The 16,663-nt window shown below is 41.5% G+C and overlaps 1 protein-coding gene across 2 annotated transcripts in view; it reads right to left on the reverse strand.

The window, feature by feature from the left end:
* RAD50 (RAD50 double strand break repair protein) overlaps positions 1-15,587 on the reverse strand; it is a 34,601-nt gene extending 19,014 nt beyond the window's left edge. Inside the window, exons 1-13 of one of the 2 annotated variants that reach the window (XM_081851048.1) lie at positions 15,431-15,587; positions 13,458-13,637; positions 12,467-12,550; positions 11,372-11,523; positions 9,779-9,964; positions 9,423-9,627; positions 8,927-9,055; positions 7,130-7,295; positions 3,973-4,166; positions 3,015-3,221; positions 1,994-2,176; positions 1,373-1,530; positions 449-624 (exon numbers count right to left, since the gene is read on the reverse strand). In XM_081851048.1, coding sequence (XP_081707174.1) covers positions 449-624; positions 1,373-1,530; positions 1,994-2,176; positions 3,015-3,221; positions 3,973-4,166; positions 7,130-7,295; positions 8,927-9,055; positions 9,423-9,627; positions 9,779-9,964; positions 11,372-11,523; positions 12,467-12,550; positions 13,458-13,586 — 1,969 coding nt within the window. In that variant the 5' untranslated portion in view covers positions 13,587-13,637; positions 15,431-15,587. Of the gene's footprint in view, positions 1-448; positions 625-1,372; positions 1,531-1,993; positions 2,177-3,014; positions 3,222-3,972; positions 4,167-7,129; positions 7,296-8,926; positions 9,056-9,422; positions 9,628-9,778; positions 9,965-11,371; positions 11,524-12,466; positions 12,551-13,457; positions 13,638-15,333 lie in introns of both variants that reach the window. The other variant, XM_081851049.1, reaches the window with a different exon arrangement.
* Positions 15,588-16,663: the final 1,076 nt, after the last annotated feature.

Genomic DNA, 16,663 nt, shown 5'->3' on the forward strand with positions numbered 1-16,663 from the left:
GAGTGTTTGACTCTCCAGAACAACATGGAAAGTAGCGTTGGGGGGCATATGGGGGGGGGGGTTGCTGCAAGAAAAATGGGAAATTATAATGTCTTCCTTTTCTGTTCTCTTAGATCAGGCATGGCCAGACTTGGCCCTCCAGATGTTTTGGGACTACAACTCCCATCATTCCTAGCTAACAGGACCAGTGGTCAGGGATGATGGGAATTGTAGTCCCAAAACATCTGGAGGGCCATGCCTGTCTTAGATGATGCTTGCACTAGATCAAAGATTCTTCTGCAGGCAGAAAGACTCCTGCTTGAAAAAGGGCATCAATGTATGTAAGCCATCATTACTACTATTATTCTTATTTACAGAAAATACAACAACAAGTGTATCAACATCAAATTGAATATACAGCTTTGCAGAAAACTATAAGGTAGAAAGGGAGGGAGTTGTATAAACTTGCCTCTCTGTTTAGATGTTTTTTCTATTTCATCTTGAAGTTTGTATAGATCGCTTTCAAAATCCTGGCTTCCACAAACATCAAAAAGCTTTTCTTCATAACTGGACAGCTGCTCCTCTTTTCTTTTTAGTTCAGCAGTAATATGATTTTTGTTTTGCTCCGCCGAAACAAGTTCTTTGCTGAAATTTAAATATTGTTATAACTACAAATGAGATAAAATTGCTCTTGTAGTCTCAAATATCATTTACCTTTTAATCTGGCTAAATTTTTGGCTCTTTAGAAATGTCTTTTCCCATGGGCTATTTTCAATTGTGGCCCTCTATCTACAGAAGGCACTTTGCTCCAGTGGAGGCTTCTGTGAAGGGGGAGGGAAGTGAGGTTTTTTTTGGAAATCCCTATTAATTTGCCTGACCTTTGAGATCATCTATCAAGAACCTGCTCCATATTTCCCCCCTCTATTAAAAGTGCAGCAGAGACAACAGACCATCTTATCTGTGGTGGCACCAAGACAATGAATCCTCTACCTAAGGAAGTTAGTCCAGTCCTAGCACTAACACTTTCACTGTTTGCCCTTTAGCAGGCAGCTATGGCAACTCTTTTTCACCAAAAACTTATAGTTATGGCCATTTAAAATAGGGGACTGTTAACTGCGAAACCTCTTTTCTTTTTAAAATAGGTATTTTTATATAAAATGTTTTTGTGTATTTGTTTGCAGATTTAAAAGGGAAGGATAAAATGCTGAAAATAAACATATTTGTGAACACAGTCACGCGTACAAAATGTAAAGGAGGTTCACTAAAATGAACACAGTTGTTTTAGTAGCAGTATCTAATAAATAAATACTACATGTAAAAACAAAAAGAAAACTGAATATCATCCCACTACTGTATCAATGATCATGCAAATTTCAGTTTAAGAAAAACTTACGAGAGCTTGGCAAGTTTGTCTCTTGTCTGATTAATTTCTTTAGTCCTAGAGTGAAGCCAATCTTCAAGCTGCCTTTTATTAGGGAAATATCCAAGCAAGGAAATTAACTCTTCGTTGTGCCTGGATTTTATTTTTCTGATTTGCTCCTCTTTATCAGCCTTTTAAGAAATAAAAATGATACCTATCAATATTTTTTTATTTCATTTAAAAGTCCGAAAGTTAATTTAAAAAACTCAATAAGCAAACAAATAATTCTAATTCTGAAAACATTGGGGTGGTTCAGACACAATTGTCAAAACAAGGTGTTAAAGACCTCAGGCTTGCATGCTCCTCCCTCCCTGCTGAACATTACACTTCCCTCTCTACCTTCAGGTTACCATTGTATGCAATTTTGTCACATCTGGTAAACTATGACTAACCGAAATAATAACAATGTGCCTTCAGAAGTAAATCCTACAGAATTCAACAGGGCTTACTCCCAAGTAAGTGGTGTTAGAATTGTAGCCTAATTCTTACAGGGCCAAGTTATGGTATTCCATCCAACCCAACTGTTATTTTAATTTAACACTCAACATATACTTTGTGCTATACTTTTAACACATGTCAGAAAAAAAGCACTACTTTATCTTTCTTCAGCATGTCCATTTGAGTTATTATTGCAGTATTCAAATTCAGCTGTTCCATCTCTTTATCCAGTTTTCGAAGAACACTGTCCAAATTTGCTTTCTCTCTTTGCAGCCCTTGTACTTCTACTTCTAAGGCTTCAACATTGCAATTCTTCTCGGCTTCATACAGTTCATGTTTCTAAACAGAGAAATGAAAGGAGGAAGTTTTTTGTACAAATTAGGGACACATATGCTAACAAATGTCAAAGACAGTCAAAACTAAAATTGTTATTCACTGAACAGAAAGGCGGTACAAGTGATGGATCCAAGATTCTCTAAACAGCAGTTTACCAAACTTTTAGGTTTATTTTTCACTGTTATAGTACACAGAAGTTATTATGTTCTACTAAGTGATACTACGTTGGGCTGCAGGTGGTGGCTCACATGGTTGAATACCCCTTCCTACAAAATGGTTTCCTACACATAGGGAAAAAAACCCATTCAGGAAGAGGGCTAGGTTAGAACCATTCTCCCTGCAACTTGTGCTTTTCCATGTGAAGGGACTTTTTGTATGAGGAAACTGATGTGGGCCTTCATACACAGTCTGAAGTGAAAGAGTCCAAATAGTAGGCCTGAGTCATGAACACGTGCAGAAGCAGATAGGGCATTTGAGGTATGCATCCTACATAAGCTTTGGGCCACCACAAATGACATATGCATCACCCTGCCTGGTAGCACTTCATTCACATCATGCCACATCAAGAAAAGGTAATAAACACGTGTAGGTCACCACTGCTATGTGACATTTGTGGATTTCAGGCAGGCACTGTGCCTCTGTGTGTGTAAGTTCTACCCAGATAGAACCACATCTGCATAGGGCTAAGGACTTCTGGTGATATAGATTAGGTATTTGGAAGGAATAGGGGAATGTTGTTGACTGATCAAAGCAGTTTTAGATGTGGTAATTATTACACACACAACTACTTGTTGTCACTTATGTTCCCATTAATTAAATGCTACAAAAATGTAAATCTTACTGCTCTGGTAAGTTCCTGATTCAGTTCTAGGAGTCTATCTGAGGACCCTTCAAGCTGCTGCAATTCATGTTTTAGGTTCTTTGCTTCAAGCTGCTTCTTATTTTGAATGTCTGACTTCAGGTCGCTGGTTCTTTCAAGTCCAGTTTTTTTATCTCTTATTTCATCTATTTGCTTCTGCTTCATTGTTTCCTTCTCACCAAATTCTCTCTGAAAGAATGACATTCATTTACAAAGACTGTTGCTACTTTAATTGGAGTTTGTCCTGTGAAATCAACAGGAACCAAGTGTAAGTAAACATGCTTAATTCCCCACCTGGCACCTCACATTGTAAAGTCTTACCTAGTTGACCAACTCAATTCATAACAGAGGTAGACTGGGTTGTAATATCAATTTCCATTCCACTATGAGAGGAATGCATCTGTGTTTCAAGAAGGCCTAACTGGTGTCCATAATATTTCCCTCCCTTTTTTATAATTGGAAGTATTACTGGGGATTTCCCACTTTCTCCTAAATATACTACACAGATACAACAACATCTTTAGGCTTCTCTTTAGGGTCAAGCCTTCTTAAGACAGCTTCTATTATATACAAACAGAAGCACAATATTTAATGAAAACAAAACCACAGCATATCAAAGGCAGCAAAACAGAATTTAATTCTAGTGATTACTACCACTCAATACCTCTCCAAAATAAGGCAAATGGTCAATCTCACTTTTAATCAGTTATAACCATTTAACACAAAAACTACACAAAGGCATACACTACATGGGAGTTCATACTACTGTACTGTGCTAATCTAAAATTTATTTGGAAATCCCACTATTCCAATGTTACTAACTTTGAAGTAAATGTGCTTAATTTTGGACCCTGATATTTCTAGAGGTTTAGAGTGTGGCTGTATTTTGCTATTTTACATTAACTTAGCTTTTAGGCAATGCAAGAACACAAATATTTACCATTAACTGATTAGCAGCTTCCATGTCTTTGTCCTGTCTCTCTTTCACAAGCCTGTGAAAACTATTATTTTGCCTTTCATTAAAAGGTGGTCTTTCAAATCCTTCCAGTTCCAACTGAGCTGCCAAAGACTGAATTAATGAGTCCCTGGTTTTAATATTCTGTTGGTGACGATCTGCTTGCAATTGAAGACGACCTTCACAAACATATAAACAATGAAGTTTAAACACAGATTTTTAAAAGCTCAAAATATAAGAATTCACAACTCTATTAATCAGATACAAGAAGCTCCAAAAAGCTCAAATGAGTCTTAAATAGAAATTTCCACTTTGTTAATTAGGGGGGGGGGAGAGAAATATACAACCACTTAACTTTTAAATCTGTTTTAAATGCATAATTAAATGCTTTGGAAATCTATGTTCTCATGCTTTCAAACAAGCTTCAAAATTATTCTGCGTGTGGTCAGCAGATGTGAATAAATTTAGGTCCTGGGGAACAAGGGCTGATTCAGAATCTCCCCTTTGTAGCTTATGTTCAGTGGGTGAATCCAATATTGCACTCATAGCAAGGGTAGTTCTCCACCCTCTCTACCACAGCCACATGCTCCTCAAATAAAGCCTCTTTTAAGAAGAAGGGGCCCCTAGGGAAGCCTTGAGATATGGGGGTCAGAGGGCTGCAGTGTGGACTTGGAGGCATGGCTCAAGAAAAGTCTAGTTCACCACTGAGTAAACTTGCTTTTAGTGCCAATTTAGGACTAAGGCAGTCATGTACGATGTCTACTGTATTATTTCATAAACAGCATGGCTGCCTTTGTATTATGTTCAGAAGCTAGTAAGACTTTTCTGCATAACCTTTATTATTTGTGCTAGTTTAGTACTGTGGGTTTATCTTCCCTCCCATTTACCTTCTCCTACATGACCAGATACAGAATCATTTGGAAGGTTGCTCAGTCATCTGATTATTCTTTATATATGGAGGGGTCCCCACTAGTTTTTTCTACATCTAGAAAAACAGCTGGGGGAATTCAATCTGACAGCAAAAGACAGCCCAAGGGGAAAAGGTTAAATGCACCCTTCCTAAGCATGACATTAAATCTGAAGTACTTGCCTCTCCAGTGCATTTTATAACTAAAAAGCAACTGGACTCTCATTCACAGGTCTCCTGTCTCGTATGCAATTTGATTTTCAGTTTCAGAGGGAAAGGAGGGAGATTTATTTCTTTGGTCTTTTCAGGGAAATAAGAGAGAACTGCTTCTTTGATGTTACAACTACTGTAGATAGGTATACTGAATAATTCCTTGTTCCCTTTTAGTTTGTTCTTCCTTCCCATCAAATTCTATGTATGCTTACTCAGAAATCAGTCCTATTGATTTCAATGAAGCTCACATCAAGTACACGTCCATAGATGTGCATTTTAATTCCACAGCTTCTTTCAAAACGTGTTTTAAAAAGGTAAAAGACCAAAATAAAAGGGTTGGTTTTTTTAAATCCACTGTTTTGCAGGCATGCTGGTACTTTTGTGATCTGGTAAGGCTGCTTTCAAAGACCTCAGATTAAGGTATGTTCAGTGATGAATCCCAACTACAGTGGTGCCTCGCAAGACGAAATTAATTCGTTCCGCAAGTCTCTTCGTCTTGCGAGTTTTTCGTCTTGCGATGCACGGTTTTCCATAGGAATGCATTGAAAATCAATTAATGCGTTCCTATGGAAACCGCCTTCCCCTGACCTCTTCTGGCGGGCGGCATTTTAAAATCGCCCGGGACAGCGGAGGACTTCTCCACTGTCCGGGCGATTTAAAAGCCCCTGGGAAGGCAAGCAGGGGGGACAAAGACTTTTGCCCCCCGCCTGCCTTCAGAAGAGGTCCAGGACAGGCTTCGCGGACCTCCGCAAGCAGCGGGAGCGCTCCTTGCGGAGAGTTGCCAGCGCGCCCAGGCTTCGCGGCCCCGCCGCCCGGCTTCGGGACATCGTTCCGATGCCAGGCGGCGGGGGGAGGCTTTCTCGCCCCGCCGCCCGGCATCGGGACGATGCCCCGAAGCCGGGCGGCGGGGGGAGGCGTTCCCGCCCCGCCGCTCGGCTTCGGGACATCGTTCCGATGCCGGGCGGCGGGGGGAGGCGTTCCCGCCTCGCCGCCCGGCATTGGGGCATCCTTCCGAAGCCCGGCGGCGGGAGGTGTCCCCGCCCCGCCGCCAGGCTTCGGAGGAGGTCCGAGGACAGCGGGGAAGACGAGCTGCGCTTCCCCACTGTCCCGGAGATTTCCCTATGGGCTGTCGTCTTGCGAAGCAAGCCCATAGGGAAATTCGTCTTGCGAAGCGCCTCCAAAACGGAAAACCCTTTCGTCTAGCGGGTTTTCCATCTTGCGAGGCGTTCGTCTTGCGGGGCACCACTGTATTATACTTTACTTTAGAAAAATGTTTAGTGAGTTAGACAACTGTTTCAAACAGTTTCAAAGGTATTAAAGACCTACCTTATTTCAAATTTAGGATTAAGGACTTTGAGGAACATGATCAGCAACCTAGTTGCTGCTTATCTTCAAGAATTCTCAAATTTGAGAAATATGTGGTTTTGAAGCCAGATAGTTGTGTTGTGTTCTGATGGCAGAAGAGGGGAGGCAATTGTAAACAAGTCCCCATTTCGCCTGCAGTCTCTTCCTACCCTGAAAACCCAGAGGGTTGGGAGACCCTGAGGAACAGGGGGTGGGTGGTGGTGTCCGAGAGTTGGGCTGCAAGCGGAGGAGGGAACTGGCGAAAATCATTTCACCTTCTGTTTGTGTAAAAGCAAGTCCGGAGCCAACCCATCAATGCTACCCAGAAAATCCAACGATACAAGATTATGTGTTAACTTTGTATGGTTGCTCTCATAACTTTTCAACACGTGGAAGTGTGTGTAAATGTGTTTTACCACGCCTTGATTAAATGTTGATGGAGTCCGATAAAATAGTGCTGGACACAGTTGGCCATCCTTGTTGTAACTTTTAGGTACAGTTGGTGGCTGTTGTGATAGCATTCTGGAATGGGTATAATGGATCAAATAGTCACCAATGAAATCTAGTGCATGAACAGAATTTAATATGCTAATCAAGAAGTATACCCATTTCTTATATAGCTCACTGCAAATGCTATTAAATGCTTGAAATATTGAAACAAACAGGCTACTACTGTACCTTGTTCAACCAACAATTCTGATTTTTCTCTGTTGAGTCTTTGATATTCTTTGTTTGCTCTCTCCAGTTCTCTCTGGCATTCTGTTAATCTCTTCTCCTTTTCTCTCACAGTTTTTTGGTGGTTTTGGTACATATCTCTGAGATGCTCATCAGTTCCTTGAAAAACCTAACATTACAGTACAGAAAAAAGTAGTTTTTAAAAATACTTTATCATGGTTCAGTGTGTGAGTACAAGGACCAACCTAGACAGGATGCAGACCTATAATTAGGATACTTGAAAAAGTAGTAATTTACACAGCTGCTTTTTAATGAAGATTTTTAACCCTTGCCTTAATCAAAATCCCCCTTCTCTGGAATCTGACAATGTAACACCCATGGGCCCTTGAGATCTCCTGGCACCTCAATGCCTTCTTCATCATGAAGTGGTAAGTGTAGTTACCTCCCCCTCTTGAAAAGTACACAGAGTTAAAGGAAAGCTGTAAATGTTGCCCTTTCCCGCTTCCGTCAGCCCTGTGTACATTTCAAGGCGCAGATTGACAACTGAAACACTGAAGAGAAAGTGGAGCCACCAGGCAGGTAGGCTGGAAAAGGGAACAATATCAAAAACTGGGAAAGGAAAACAGAGTGACCAAGTAATGAGAAAGTGGGGTGCTAGCTGCAGGAGCCAGAAGAGCAGAAACAGCCAGATGGAATAAAGCATGCAAGACACATACACACATTTGATCCAGTAAAACCAGATCATCTCTCTGTCCACTGACTGAACCATAACAAACATGGATCAGGTTTCCAATGCTGCCATTGTACAAAAGCAGGGATTCGAGGCATAGATCCTTTCAAAACTAGTGTCAAATCACAGGTCACCTCTGTGTAGACAGATGCATCCTGTCATTGGTTGGTATTGTTGTTATCCCATGTAAAAAATATGAAGATCCATGAGGAACTGTGCCTTGAATGTGGTGCTGACAAGTACGGAATCTGTGGTTTTTACTATGCAATCTGTAAGACAATGCTGTTGTTTTTTGGGAGAAGCCAATGTAAAATCATGCAAATCCAAGAGAATCTGTTTTAATTCTATTAGATCTGACTTTTACCCGGACCTCATGAAAAAGCAAAGGGTGTGTGTGCATGTACACACTTCCACTGTCTGTTTGAAGAGGAAGCAGAAGGGGTTGTGCTCACAGCACTCTCAAAAATCCAATGTTTCTACAGGCCCATAAAGCTTGGTGACCCTCAGCTTCATACTTAGATGAGGTCAGTATTTTCAGTGGCATGAAAAATGACTCTTTACTGTTAACTTTTTTTGGTGATTAGTGCAAAAGAGCTGGAAAAATTGCCCTCACTCTCAGCTGACTCTGTTTGCCTTTCCTATCATGTAACCAAGTAGAATGCCAATTTAATGTCATGACATCATCCCATTCACTATACGATACCCTACTGGCTGACAATTCCAGTAATTCCAGGGGTGGGGGAGACTACAATATTTTTTAAAATGTGAGTATTTGCAAAGTGTGGGGGTTTTTGTAAAATGAAATAATTCAGACATCCCCCCTGAACTACTTTTGACCTGATAATTAAAACAGGACAACAGTGGACCCAAATCTGATCACTGTGATCTACAAGGTGAATGGGAAGCATGGTAAGAAACATAAATTATTGCTAAAACAAGGTGGCTCACTGATTAAGAAGCATAAAAGCTGCTGTACAAAAATTAATGATTTGCCACTGAGGCAAATTAGATTTTATTGTACAATCCATAGTCTATTTCAAAGTAGAAAAGACCAGAATGATCAAGCAAACCTTCTCCATCTTTTGTTGCAAATCTTGGTTATCCTTTTCCATCTGTCTTTTCCGACTCTCCAGAGCTTTAACTTCATTGTCAAGTCTCATTACTTTCACAAGATTCTGCTCTATGTCTGCCAAACGATTCTAAGAAGGAAAGAATGCTTAAAATAAACAAACTATGTACCAAGTGTTAGAAATGTTACACATTTCTAATTATATTAAAAGCAGGTACTTAAAATGGAGAGTTTAGGATGGTACTGATCAGGAAAGCTGGAATCTTTGAACATAATTACTATCTCATAATGCTATGAAGCGGTGCAGTACTTTCTACTCAGAAATAGTAAGGAGAGGACCTTTTTCCCTGTCCTACTAGCTCAAGAATATTTGTAAGAACAAGGGGATAGAGCAAACATTTATCACTCCAAGGTCAGGAAATAATGGTAATTGTACTTCTACTTCTAAAAGGAACACTATTACATAAAAATCTTAGCTATACAGAGAAATTAATTACCTTCAAAGGTTCAAGTTGATTCTCAATAGATTTGACATTTTCCTTGGATGCAGCCAACTGAGTTTCCCTATCAGAAAGCTGATTCTGAATCTCATGTGCCTTTTCTTTATTCTGTTTTAAATACTTCAGTTCTACTTGACACTCTTTAACTCGCTGGCTTTGTTTCAGTCGTACCTGGCGGAGTGTTTCCAAAGCCTTAATGTACCTTTAAAAAAAGAAAGAAATGTATACATTTTAAACCCCAATAGCATTAATATCTTCAAATGATGCAATTAATTAATGAGTTCTTTAAAGGTTAGAATTAAAAGGAATCCAATGTTTTAATTCTATAAGAAAAGCGATCAATGAAAATTAACCTGGTTGCTGAGAAGATCTCATCAAATTTCTGTTTCAGAGCTCTTCCTTCACTTAGGGGCCAGTTGGATTCTTCTTGATGGCAGAAAATGACATTGTTAATCACAGACTTAGAAACACCCAGGGCACTAATCATCTCTCGGTCAATTTCTGCACACTTGGAGCTTAGACTGACCTTCTCCCCATACCTGTATGAACAAAGAAAGAAAATGTATAAGTGTAACCATGTACTACAATCCCAAGACTCCGCTAAAAATAAAAGAACAATCCAGAAGCTCAGTATTTACCGTATTTTTCGCCCTATAGGGTGCACCGGCCCATAGGGCGCACCTAGTTTTTTGGGGGGGAAATAAAGAAAAAAAAATTATTCCCCCCCCCCAGGCGAGGGGCTGGGGCGGGGGAAGCCCGGGCTTCCCCAGACCCCAAAACAGGCTGCTATCCGCAAGCCTAGGGAGCCTGGTGGGAACTCCCGCCGGGCTCCCCAGGCTTGCGGATATCTGCCCGAAGCCCGGGGGTGCGAGAGGGGTCGGTGCGCAGGCTTCAGCGAAAGCCTGCATTCGCCCCATAGGACGCACACACATTTCCCCTTCATTTTTGGAGGGGGGAAAGTGCATCCTATAGGGCGAAAAATGCGGTATTTTCTAAATTCAATACAATCTCAAACCTTTATTTTGGAATATAGAAAAGTCCCAAAAGGTTCAGTACAATAACATCATACAGCAAAATCTGCATCTAACAATTAAAATACTGTTGTATAACATTCAAAAATCCTCACTGCATGTTGCAGAAACCTGGCTACTATCTCCAGCTTATCCCCATTCTGACTGCCACTCCCTGCTAACAACCAACTGCTTAAGTTATTTTCCATACTAAAGAGTCAGTTGATGTGGAAGTCTCTCTGGATAAGGCAACCATTACATATTTACTATATGGATAGGGTGGGACATCCTATTGGTGCAACAATAAAATTGCTTGCATATTTACAAAACTAGGTAGGGAACGGTATGGTTTCCAATTGGATGGGGGACCTGGTGCATGTTGAAATTCCTATATTGCAGGGGGTTGGACTAGACGACCCTCAGGGTCTCTTCCAACTCTACGGTTGTACAGTTCTATATTTTGTTGTTGTTTACTTGCCCTTTACCCTAAAGTCACAGAGCAGGTTACAATCCAAAATACATTTTTTCCTGTTTATTTTTCTTTCAAGTCATCATGTTCTCTTCCTTCAAAACAATTTCATAAACACAAAAACTATAAAATCAATTAGATAATCTACTTAATTGCAGAAAGATAAAAAGCAACTGAATGCATTAGTTAAAAAAAAAGATTTCCGATACATTTAAAATTAACTGCACTACAAACTTAATAACAGATTACAATTCCTTCACTGCTTTGTAAAAACAGAATGCAGAGCTACCAATTGTCATTGTCTCCATTTAAGTGACATAACTGCAGAGAAATCATGAAGGACCACAACCAATGTATTTAATAAATAATTGAAAGGCTCAATATTTTGTTCTGATATATTAGAAAAGATGAACAGGCAAACACATACAAACATATGCAACAGAAAATATTTACGTCTACCCACTAACTTTGTTCTAGTAATGACTCCTTCAAGAGTTTTAAATTCTGTTTTCTTTCCTTTCTGTGTGCATGCCATGGATCTTTGGACAGCTACAAGCTCTCCATTAACATCACGAAACTGAAGTCGAATTTGAGCTCGGACATCTGTTTCATTGGCGACCTTCAGCAACAAGAAAGTAAATTTAGTAAGTAAGTTCACCTAATTCCAACTCTATGACCCTCATCCCCCGTTCTTTAGTGCGCACACATAAGCTGCCCCAGCTATTTCAATGAAGGGAACAGATCTGAACACAAAAGGGATAAGCATGCTTCTTTGAATTAATGAGACTAACCCTTGCCATGGAAAACCATACCACACAGATCAATACTTCATCCCTATTCACTGAACTGAATGCATATTATTGCAATAGAGCTAAATCCCTCCTGTACATATATTCAACATTCGGGTTAAACATTTATGTAATTATTTGCTAAGTGTCTATGCTGCTCCACAGCAAAGCTCTAAGCAGTTTACAGTAAAATGTTGCTGCCAGCCAGTGTAGTCATTATTGAGCAAGGTGGACCAATGGTGTGACTCACTATAGGGCAGTTTCCTATGTTAACTTCCAGTAGTAGCAACATAATCCCTGCAAACCAGAGCTACCCTTGAAAGATGGTTCAAAGGAATATTATAGTGACTGGAACTGAAAGGTCCAGAAGATTCAAGAGAGACATACACCCTCATCTGTTACCCACCATCACAGCCAATGCAAGGCCTGGGCAAATAAGAAGTTATTCCTTCACAAGGGGCTAATAGGATAATGTTTTCTCAGGGTGAAATGTAACTGTTAATGGGAATAGTTTGTAGGCCACAATAATACCATTTCATAATAAAGGAGTTTGCAAAGAACAAAATATGTAATACATGACAGAATAATTACTTTTAGAGATATATAATCTCAAATGGCTCTATAATCCAGTGACACTTCATCTCAAGGCATGCATAATAGATATACCATTTGTCACTTTTCCACAAGTAAGAAAATGTTAGCTCAATTATTACTAACATATGTTATGCTGCTTACTGGTCGTTGTGAAATAGAGCTAACAACCTCAACACTTACTTTTGGGTCATGAACAAATGAGTTTCCTTTGGTGCCAGGTGGAAAGTCCCCAGTGCAAATATACTTGAGACATTCTATGATAGTCTAATTAAAATAGAAACAAGTGTCAACAGGATATCAATACATGCTGCTCTGTTGTTTCCAGGAATAAGAAACAGACATAAATCTAGAGGCAATTCATACTTTACTTTCTCCAGATGTCTTGTGTGTTTAACAGCTCATGCGAGTATTTTATTCATGTGAACAATGTTAATGTCAGGGGACAGGGATGTCTCATGGAACTCTGCTTATCAGTTTCCATTAAAAGGGATGCAGAACACACTATATACTGCACCGTTCTGCAAATTCCTTCCTCAAGGTGCCATTGTTTTGACATGAACAGACCTTTCATGCAAGCTGCATGACTAAGCTGGGTTTTATGGTGGTGCTCATATTTTAGTCGGTGGGTAGGACTTGTCATTATTATGCTAATAGATTAGCATTTTATAGTTCATTGTTTTAAAGGTTTTAATTGTTTTTAACTGTTGTATTTCATCACTTTTGAGTTACAAAGTCACTTTGAGACTTTTTGTAGATAGTGACTACAAATAGGAAATCTGTTAAACACACAAGATAGACAAGTAAAAAAATGTATCAACTTTGTTCCTTGAAAATATTCATGCCCTGCTTATCAGAACTGCCATTTTCCACAGCAATGCCATATATTGTTAAACACACTAAAGCTCATAGATTAGTACTTATATTGCTCAATTTCAGGAGTCATTATAGTTCAGCAGGGTATCTGGGTTATCTGACAGCAAAGGAGCACAGCCTTACTGAGGACTAGGCAAATGGATCTGCATTGTCACGCACAATTCACTAAACTGAATCCTCACTGGACAATCACATTTTTATAACTGAATGCATTGAAGCTGACTAATTACAAACCCCAACCCAGAAGGTACAAAAATGCAGTTTATCTAAAATGAAATTAAACCTACTTGAGTCTTACCGTTTTCCCAGCACCATTTGGTCCCACCAAGATAGTTAAAGGATTAAAGAAAGTGATCACTTGCTTGTCTTTGTCCTCTACTCCAAAGCTCCTCACACCAAGGATGCTCATTTTATCAATCCTGGACATTTTTAATGAAAATTCCTTTTCTATAAACACTACCTTGTATTGTTCATAAACCTGCAAAAAACAAACAGTTTAACTGATAAATCAAATACATCATTTCCTTTCTTCCTAGACAAGAATAAGAAATTGTCATGAATAATTAAAGAAAGCAGAGCAAATTCCTTTTCTATATCATTATAGGTAGTTAAAATACTGACACGATGCTCTTGTTATGATATATCATCCTTCAGCTAATTTTCATTCCCAGATCAGAAGACAGACTAGATCAGATCTATTGGATCAGATCAGATAGATCAGATTTTGTGAGTAGGAAACCTCAGGCAGGCCTAGGGGGCAAATTTGGCTCTCCATGCCTCTCTATTGGGCCTTCAGATGTACATCAATAGCCTTGCCCTCCACTGTTGTTTTTGCTTGGCTAGATAGAATATGTCATTGAACTCTAAAAATATTTCTTGCTTGCCTGGAAGAGGGATTTGTGAGTGGAGTGTAGAATCTAGCCTACTGTATGTAGATAACATTCACTGCCATTGATCCATCCACTTTGACCTCTGACCAACCAAAATGGTCAAAGGCCTGGAAATGATGCCTTATGAGGAACTGCTAAGGGAGCTGGGCATGTTTAGCCTGGAGAAGAGGAGGTTAAGGGATGATATGATAGCCATGTTGAAGTATATAAAAGGATGTCACATAGAGGAGGGAGAAAGGTTGTTTTCTGCTGCTCCAGAGAAGCGGACACGGAGCAATGGTTCCAAACTACAAGAAAGAAGATTCCACCTAAACATCAGGAAGAACTTCCTGGCAGTAAGAGCTGTTCGACAGTGGAATTTGCTGCCAAGGAGTGTGGTGGAGTCTCCTTCTTTGAAGGTCTTTAAGCAGAGGCTTGACAACCATATGTCAGGAGTGCTCTGATGGTGTTTCCTGCTTGGCAGGGGGTTGGACTCGATGGCCCTTGTGGTCTCTTCCAACTCTACGATTCTACCTTGCCCACTTTCACTTCCAGACCTGCCAACCATTGGCATGTGGCCCCAAAAGGTTGCCCAGAAGCGAATGCAGCCTTCATTGCAACCCCCTGCAATGCACTGAGGGCTTCAAACCACGAACATTCAGACACACTGACCCATGCTGAAATACAACTTTTTTATTATTATTTGTGGGTTATGGCCTGCTCTCAGTTCACAGCCCAACCCAAGCTGGGTTACACCACCATCACTACCCAATCATTTCTCTCTCTTTTTAAAGCATTAAAAGAAGCAGGGGGGCAGAAGAGAGAAGGCATGAGGAATAAATTCAGGAAGAGCGATCAGGGAAAACTCGTCAGTGAAAACAGGTCCTATCTTTCTCACTGGAGGTGGAAGGTGGCTTCTGATACTCTTCTGGCAGGATTTACGGCAAGTGAGCCCCTGATCTACCCACTATTAAGAGATAAGGAGGAGGAGGAGGAGGAGGCCTCCTCACCGCCCCCAGTGACTCATCCGCCGCAGCGTGGCCTCCAACCCCGTGGGGGAGGAAGCCACGGCTTCGAGGAATCTCATTCTAGGAACCCAGGAGGAGGAGGAGGAGGAGCGCCAGGGAACTGCAGCCGCAGGCGGAACCGTAAAGCCGGGAGGGACCCCCAAAGGTCATCCAGCCCAACCCTCTGCAGCGCGGTGGGGGAGGGGGCGCTCCGAGAGTGACTGGGCTTTTAAGGGGCTAGAAGGAAGGACCCCGTGGCCACGGGAGAGGGATACTCCTCAGCCCCTCACAGAAGCACCTGAGAGGCGGACGAGCCTCGGTCTCCACCCAAGAAAACGGTTCTCCGCGAAGTGAAAGCGCCGCCTCCGCTTGCCGCCCCAACAGGCCGCCCTCACCTCACGTCCCAGAAGCCACACGGCTTTCGCGCCAACGGCAGAAAGCGCCGCCCGGCCGACGTCATCGGCATCGCGGGAGGCCCCGCCCCCATCTCCAACATAGAGATAGGAAAGGTCTAGAGGCGCGCGCCGTCGCTGGCTCCTCCTTCCCGCTGAACTGCTCTACCCCACACCCACCTTCTCGCCCGCAACGTAGGAGGGATATTAGAGGGCGGCGGTAGGGGCGGCTTCCGCACAGAGCTAGGAAAGTCTAGAGAAGGGGGCTGCCGGGAGCTCGTGCAGCGAGAGGGGACTTACGAGGCCCCCCTGCCGCTCCCCCGCCCTGGCTCTGAGGAGAGAAAAACCGCCCACGGTAAAAGCGCGCGGAAAGACCCGCTTCCCGGTGCCGCCGGCCAGAGACTTACGTTGCACGACGCGGGCCTCAATTTCCGGTTCTTTTAGATAATTCTCCGCCCCTCTCCTGGAGGAAGTGAGGAAATAAAATCGGGAGGTTTTGCGCAGTTACAAAGCGGGTCAAGACAAAAATTGACATCTGCCCCTCCCCTCTGGTTTGTGTTTTTAAGCCACGCTCCTTGGAGCGCAGGAAGACCAGTGCAAGGAGCTTTATCGTCGGTCAACTCCTGTTCTGCTTCACATTTCTGTACTTGAGCCTATATTGTTTTTGTTCTTTTGCAATACTAAATGTGCATGTGATCTAGTCCTGCTGAATGCAGAACCCTTACCCTCCAACTCTCATAATTCTACAGGGATAATGGACTGCAAGGGTTTTGGCAGAGAAACTTTTTAAATGTTTAAAACTATTCCTTTGCTAGTCCTGGTGTCATCTTCACACCATACACTGAAGGCTCTCTTACACCACTAAAAGTTATGGCTTCCCCCAAAGAATTCTTGGGAACTGTAGTCTGCTAAGTGTGTTGGGAATTATAGCTCTGAGAGGGGTCTCCAAACAACTCCCAACACCCTCAGCGAAGTAGAGCTCCCATGATTATTTAGAGGAAGCCATGGCAATCAAAGTGGTATAAGATGTTTTACATGAATGGGTGCAATGTTCTCATGGAGTTATTTTTCTTTTGTTACACTCTAAGATTGAACGTTTGATTTTTCTAGTCAATTTTCCAGCAAATAATGCAAGGCATAAGGTATCCATACCATAGATGTTCCAAAGCAATGTCAATGCAATCCATAGAGACTTGTGTCCCAAATACAAAAAGTTGCACATATCACTTAGGGTTT

The sequence above is a fragment of the Podarcis erhardii genome, assembly GCF_964252035.2.
Source record: "Podarcis erhardii genome assembly, chromosome: 2".
NCBI classification, from domain to species: domain Eukaryota; kingdom Metazoa; phylum Chordata; class Lepidosauria; order Squamata; family Lacertidae; genus Podarcis; species Podarcis erhardii.